The sequence below is a fragment of the Gavialis gangeticus genome, unplaced genomic scaffold (assembly GCF_001723915.1).
Source record: "Gavialis gangeticus isolate Ggan-Ray unplaced genomic scaffold, GavGan_comp1, whole genome shotgun sequence".
Lineage (NCBI taxonomy): Eukaryota > Metazoa > Chordata > Crocodylia > Gavialidae > Gavialis > Gavialis gangeticus.
This window is the reverse complement of record NW_017729031.1, coordinates 72595131-72602483: the sequence shown is the minus strand read 5'-3', so window position 1 is coordinate 72602483 and position 7353 is coordinate 72595131. Positions and strand designations below refer to the sequence as shown.

At 39.4% G+C, this 7353-nt stretch overlaps 1 protein-coding gene across 2 annotated transcripts in view; it reads right to left on the bottom strand.

The window, feature by feature from the left end:
* Window positions 1-124: 124 nt before the first annotated feature.
* NAB1 (NGFI-A binding protein 1) overlaps window positions 125-7353 on the bottom strand; it is a 33688-nt gene continuing 26459 nt past the window's right edge. For both annotated transcript variants that reach the window (XM_019523107.1, XM_019523108.1), the window contains exons 6-8: window positions 4846-5005; window positions 3505-3654; window positions 125-2222 (exon numbers count right to left, since the gene is read on the bottom strand). In XM_019523107.1, the coding sequence (XP_019378652.1) occupies window positions 2131-2222; window positions 3505-3654; window positions 4846-5005 (402 nt within the window). In that variant the 3' untranslated portion in view covers window positions 125-2130. The remainder of the gene's footprint in view (window positions 2223-3504; window positions 3655-4845; window positions 5006-7353) is intronic.

Here is a 7353-nt window from a genome sequence, read left to right as displayed (position 1 = left end):
AAAAAAAGACTTTGCGTATATTAGGATTGAAATGGTCTGCTGGACCACCTTAGCTAACCAACTGGTTATGACACAATTGAATCATACTGTATTTATAAATCAAAAATAAAACTATATCATAAACTTTAATTTATAGCAAATTTAATACATTAGTGTTTACAAAATAAATTCTGTATTCTACTGAAACTGTGTGGTGATAAGATGAGCTCTCTTTCCCTCTTACTGTAGACTGAAAGACAAGTAAGCTCTTGACATTTAAGAGCATCTCCTGTGGTTCATGCAGAGCTTTTGGTCATGCCCGATATTAAGAGGGAAGTTTCCTGCAATTTTAAAAGTTTGCTGCTTCTTAAATTCTATAACTATACTTGTATAGTTCAAATGTTAAATCAGTCCACTCACAAGTTCTAGACCATAATACATGAATCATATTCCATGAAACTACTCAGCTACTAACCAGTGCTATGGCTAACATTATAAACTGAAGATATATCCTATCCATATTATTAGTACACACAACATAAAGGAGCAAATATTACTGTACACATTCATCTCCTATTTCTAGCAGCAAAGCTGCAAACTCCACTACTTAAAGTAAGATTCTTCAGTGAGTGAAACAGTACAATACAATTCAAAGAACATTTATAAACAAACATTTTAATAGTATAAAAAGTTGTTTACTGGTGTTTCTACTATAAAGCTTTGTTCCACAAATCAAAAGTGATAAAATAAGTAGACATGTTTACAGTTATCAGAGACTGCAGTGTAGACATTCCAGCTCACATTTTGCTCATAATTTTAGTATGACATACATATTTGACAGAGCAAACTGCAGACAAGAAGTGCACACCTTAGTATGGAAGTTTATCTACTGCACCTCAGAAAGCACTGTGGGCAAAAGCTGTATTCAGGAACTAAGGCATGTAACTTATTTCACTGCAGAAATGCAACTCTGCAGCTGAAGTTACATTGAGAATACACACATACCATGCGAAATCCCAAATTCTGTAAATTAAGCCAATTATTTTTCTTGAGACAAAGTGATACCTGCAAAAGTGAAAAACCATGTACAAAAAATAAAGATTGTCAAATAAATAATGAGTACAGATGTTAACTAAACATACATAAGGAAACATTGGCATACTGTATTCAGTATATGGTATATTCATTGAATCATGTAGGTTGGGCAGCACCTCATAATAGGTCATCTACCAGTAATGTATCCCCCTTCCTATCTTCTTTATGCTAGTTTATGGTATGGGTATGAAATGCAACCTTTGAATACTAATACATTAATCCTGCATCACACTGAAATCTCTGCCACATTTAGGATGCATTGTTGGTTTGGGTTTTTTTAAGCCACAGTAGTCCAAAATATTATAAAACTTTCTGAATTACAACATTTGGCAGTCCTGTCAGTGACAATAAGTAGGACACTCCCCTGTGCTAGTGAGTTTTTTCATATTCATCACTTCCAAATTGTAGATAAGTAGTATATGTGTGTTATGTAAAGGCTGCTGAAACTATTTAAATGACAGTACATTAATAAGTTTCAAATATGTCTGCTATAATACAGGATCAACTTTATCAAATGCTATATCCAGAGAAAATTGTAAACCACGAAATATCTTCTGCATTTTCTAATTTTTTTTCCTACAAATATCATTGCAAACAGCTGTGAATTGTTACTAGGTTCTCTTTCCTAATTCTCCAAGGATTTTAACTCAAATGTATAACAACCATATATCTATGCTAGATACATTTAAAGTAGACGTTGAAATTTCAAGTAAAATGAACTGTAGCCACATCTACTGGACTCAATACACGTCCCAACATCTAGATTTACTTTGATAAGTTATACAAATACATAATACATTCTTAAATAATGCAGGCTCACAATATTAATTTGTGAACCTTTCCACATTATAAAACCACTTTACAGGAATGCGTATCCACCTGTATTACTGTTCTAGATTGCAATGTCTCTTGTTTTTCTGTTTCCACAGACTACTACACCAGTTCTTAGGCTTTGGCTATGAAATCTCTTATTTGAATGAGGCAACACTGGTTATTAAGGCTTGTTTGCTTCTCCTCAGAAGTTTTATTTCAACACCATTTTCCAGAGAAGAATGACTATCTTGTATCTTCAGGTTCTGTTTTTATGACTTTCCTTTCTATGTTGTTAAAAGCTGAGTGAGGAAAATCTTTTAAGATGCCAAGGCCTTCTGCATAAAAAGAAAAGAGGTGTTAGGAAAGAGTTCAGTGAAATAAGTATCTTCTGCTTTTACCATAAGAAATGGTCAGCAAGCTGCACAAATGCTGCTGCTATTCGCAGAAGACGTGCATACAAAAACTTTTCTCCACTCTTTTACAGAAACATCCAAAGTCTAGACCGCGGCTGCATCACAGTCCCACTAGAGGTGCAGAATAGGACACAACTGATATTGCTCACTAATTCCCTATTCACCAGGGAGCGGAACTTAGCAATGGTAAGTGGTATGAGCAAGTTGAGTGTAGTCTTGGGTGTGTCAAGGCTATTAATTAGTACGACCACCAGCTGTAAACTTCTAGAACAGAGGAGACTGCTGGAAAAAAAAAAAGTGGAGAGTTGCACCAGCAGTAGGATGGACACAGCCAGAATACAAAGGATTTTGCCCATTTCTCAAATTTGGCCCCTGAAAAAAATCACTACTCTGCAGTTATCATCCCATCTCCATAGTACTATCAGTGCTTGAAATAGAAAAGTCTCAAAGTCAGTCACACACTTGTATCAACTGAGTCAGTTTTACATTTAATACACATTGGCAAAGTAAAATACCCAATCTAGACTTCACAAAGGAATAGTTGTTTCTCCTTAGCAGGCTCAGAAGTAGTTTTAATGTTTACTAGTTTACATTAAAGGAGAAACAATGACCAGAAATCATTTAAAAAAAGACTGATAGAAGTGCAAAAGACCTGGTTTATGCAGTCAAAACAGAAACTCAGCTCTGAACTAGATTCTAACATGGCTTTATTCAGTGTAGGTGAATGTATTTGACTCTTTATAAAACAGGGCTAAAGAGACGTTTTGAAATACCCTGCTTTAAATATCATTTGGTTCCACAGGTTGTCACATTATAGCCCTGTTCAGACAGAGCTTTTGAGCTGTAGCTCAATTTGGCTGTTTTGTCTGTAGAGACAGATTTCAAGCATCTTCCCTAATCTGTGCATAGTTATTACCTGTTCTGTGAAAAGCCTACCTCAAACCACAACGTTTAATAATTTTCATAAAATGCTCAGTATCAAAACACTAGTCCTGAATTTTCATTTGTAGCATATATTTATGAAATAATTTAGCTTTCATAGACCATTGTCAGATAGAGCTATCTATCTAGCTATCTGACGATGGTCTATGAAAGCAAATTCTTCATGGAAAAAGAGAGAATTAGCTAGGCAGCTCCCTCCAGGTTTTTCAAACCTCACCCGTGAATAGGTAGTTTAAAAAACCTAGGAAAAGATAACACTTACCTGAGGACTGAGACTTTGCCTCACTACTAGAGTAAAGCCTGATCAAGTCACTGCAAAGAGGTTTTCCAGAGTGCTGTTCGCCATCTAGGGAAAGGTGTTGCAACTGTCTGGTCTGCAGGTTTGACATTCGGAGATTCAGGGGCCTTTCACCTGAAATATTCAGTACTGAAATATTCATACTTGGAAAGCAACCCAATGCTAGGAATCAAATTCAAGCTAAAGATAAATAAATAAAAGGATACTCCAATTATATTAACAAGAAGCACAACCTAGCTTTTAGCATACTGGGGATTTCTTGTAATAAGAGAGATGTGTAAAATGCTGATTTGCAAAAAAAAAAAAAACAACCAAAAAACCCCCTCTCCCCCAGACTCTGGTTGTTGCTATAAAAGGAGGCTCAGCCATACCAAATCCCTTATTTTGCCCAAAAACATTTTAGGATTGTACAATCTCCAACTCTGCCTTACATGTTGAAATACAAGTACAACAAAACTAACCTTTGAACTGTAAGAGGCAGTACAGCTCTATTCTAACCATGCTGATGTTCTACAAATTAGAGTGCCACATAAAAACCTGTGTAAATAGTAATGGTCCCTTAAGATAAAAATCTAGTTCCCTAGCTTTCATTATATCAAGTTACAATACTTCCTCATGTTACACCAATAAAAGTCGAGTGCAAACACCCCCCCGCCAATGGAATCCAGATGCAAGAAAAGGGTAAGGGAGCCTAATCCTCCTTAAAGCAAAAGGCAACAGTCCGCAGAACTGCTCTGGAGCATTAAAAACTAGCAGGAGTATTATTAAAATTTGCTTACTTATTGGAAATTTACAAAATCATCTCCAGTTACATTCCATGATTGTACATATAGACAATAAGAAGTGAAGCTCTCCAAGTTACAAGCTTAACCTTCTAGCTTCATTAAGCAAAAGTCAACTGGGGTGGTCAGTGGTGAAAAGACTCTGAAGCATTCCTTGTATAAAGGATCAAGGGATTTGAGTACAATCCCACCAAGCTGAACATAGAAGCATAGTTTTTCCATCTATTTTTAAAGTAGATATATAAACCCAGGGTGGGAGATTTTATTCTGTTAAAACTGAATGCATCCAGAATCTTTCTACTTCAGATGGCAGGGTTTCCCTGGAGTTACATTAGAGTAACAGCACCAAATCTTCCCTATAACTGGTTGCATTATTTAGACTGTAAGCACTTCAGGGCAGGGATCTTGCCTTGTCTGCTTAGTGCCTAATACCCTGCTGGTGATACATAAATAAAACAACCAACAGTTGCATAATATCTAGTACTTTCACTGGCAGCAAGAAGATGCCTGGAAGCTACTATACCTTGTCCATCAGCGTTATCTAATGACATGCCATTGGGGCTGTGCTCTTCTGAATTTTGTCTGTAACACCCTGCAGAAAGGCGTCTCTCTGCTTGTTGCAGTCTCTCTAACCCTGCTTGGTTGCAAAAAAACTCCATCTGTTTTGCCATCAGTTTTTCAGACTGTAAGAAAAGCAAGAATATATCTATGTTTGTCAATATACAGGAAAAATAACAACAGCTAATATAGCTAGCTGACTTGATAATAGTTCTGTGTTGACTTGTAAGTACAGATGTGTGCTTTACAGCTTCTTTGAAACTATGAAGCAAACAAAGTATTTTTGCACCAAATAGAGAATTTCACACAGTATAGTGCGTGTCACTCAGCACAAAATGCATGCTGTTTCAGTCAATCAACATAAAACTTCTCACCTAAGGAGAACAATTTTCTGTACCTTAGGATTGGAGGTTAGACTTAAAAAGGTATTCCCTGAAGCAAAAGGTATTTGCTTTATTATCCCGTTTAGTTGTACTGAAATACATATCTTTATAAATATTCCAAGAGCAATGGCAACATCTGCTATAAACTTATGCCAAGATTTCACCAGACATCTTGGAGTCTTTATTTTAGGAAACAGCACTATACAAGTTTAAAAAGCTGCTATTCTGAAAGTGTAGGATGACAGTATGTTTGTGGGGGATAAAGGTGCGAAATGTCTGGCTAGAAGAAGAACAAGACCTATACACCTCTAGCAAGTGAAATTAAAAAATGCCGAACAACGTAGGAGGAGATGTGTCTAATGTTTGTCGTCAATAGGAGAATATCAACTTTCAGTATGGTCTTGTTCTTAAGACTGTGAATAAACATGTTACGAGAGTATAAAGAAAAACCACAAGTTAAGTTAATGTCCTTTTCAAAGAAACAGAGGAAAAAACATATAGAATTAGCATTCAAAGATGATGATAAAACAGAATTTTACAGGTGTTCTGGAGGTATTTCATAACTGCTGCCAACAGGATATGCCTAACTTAAAAGGAAAAGAGCTGAATTTTCCCATGTGTTAAGCGTCACTTGAAACATGACCAATGCCCTACACTCCTACTGAAGTCTCTGGGCTCAGTTTATAATAAGGTTTTATAAATATGCTGACAGTTCAAAAAGCAGGACCAAGTCCTAACTTCTCCAGTAAGTTGTTGACCCTAAGAACAGGGTACAGGCTTGTACTTATTCCATATTTACTTATTTTTATTTAAAGGGCATGATGTTCAGCAAGAGAAACACAGAATCCAAACTATGATCTCGACACGTAGGTAATTGGAGGAAAAAAAAAAAAAAATCAGTTAATCTTTACTATCAAAGTTGGTCCCCAAAAGAATTTACAGTGGTTTTCAATCTCATCTTTCAATACATATTTAAAAATATTTCAGTTTCAGTGAAGTTATTTAAAGATGCAATTTATCCTTTCTAAGCACCTGGAAGAGAAGGTGGTGATTAGCAGGGATCTGGGTTTTCCGTTTCCCACGGAGAAACAGAGTAAACTGCGGATTTTATTTTTTACCAGAGGCAAACGTGAATTTCTCGTTTTACAAGAGAAACTGTATTATGCCATTTTGCAGTTAGCTCCCTGCAGCCTGGCAGAGTTGCAGACTGCAGGGAGCTTGGAAGGTGGTCCAATAATATGGCCTGGGAGAAGGACAGTGGTGAGACAGAGGGGTGCCACGTGCATGTACAGTACATGCATATAGCCCCACGCAGCCTGCACAGCAGCTCCAGCAGATAAGTGGGATAGAGGGGGATTGAGGCCCCTTTAGGGAAGGAATTGGGCTGGGCTGGGGCTGCTGCCCAGCTGGCCAGGGCTTGGGGCCCAGGGCCGCAATGTGTGGGTGTAGGGTCCCAGCAGGAAGCAGGTCACTGGTGGCTTGTTCAGGGGTTGGGGAGAGCCGGCTCCTTGCTGCAACACGCACTCCTGGGGGGCAGAGGGAGGACCTACACCCCCCAGATCTGTGAGTGGGGCAGGTGCAGGCTGTGGACGTGGGCTCCTGTCCTGCTTCCATCTGCCAGGGCCTCCACATCCCAGCGGGCACAACTTGGTGTGGCTGGGGACAGCAGGGCTGCGTGGGGATCTCCTCGCTGCTGTGAGCTTCCCCACCCCACTGTCCTGGTAACATGGCCCCTGTGCATGTTGCCACTTTGAGAAGTGGAGCCCCATGCACAGAAGGTGCACTGCCAGGGCAGCGCAGGGCGAGCAGGTTCTCCGTGCAGCGCTGGTGCTCTCTGCTGTGCCAAGTGGTGCCCACCAGGCGGCGGAGGCTCCAGGGAAGGGAAACAGGGCAGCAGGGAACAGCGTGCCTGCATGGAAAAGCTGCTCGCCACTGTTCACTCTGTCTTGCTTCCCTTCCCCAGGGCCTCCATAGCCCAGGGGGCATCACCCGATGCAGCAGGAGCAGAGTCATGCAGAGAACCTGTTCACCCTGCACTGCCCTGTTGACACGCCTCCTGCGTGAGGGCTGGTCGGGAAGGAGGGGGGAGA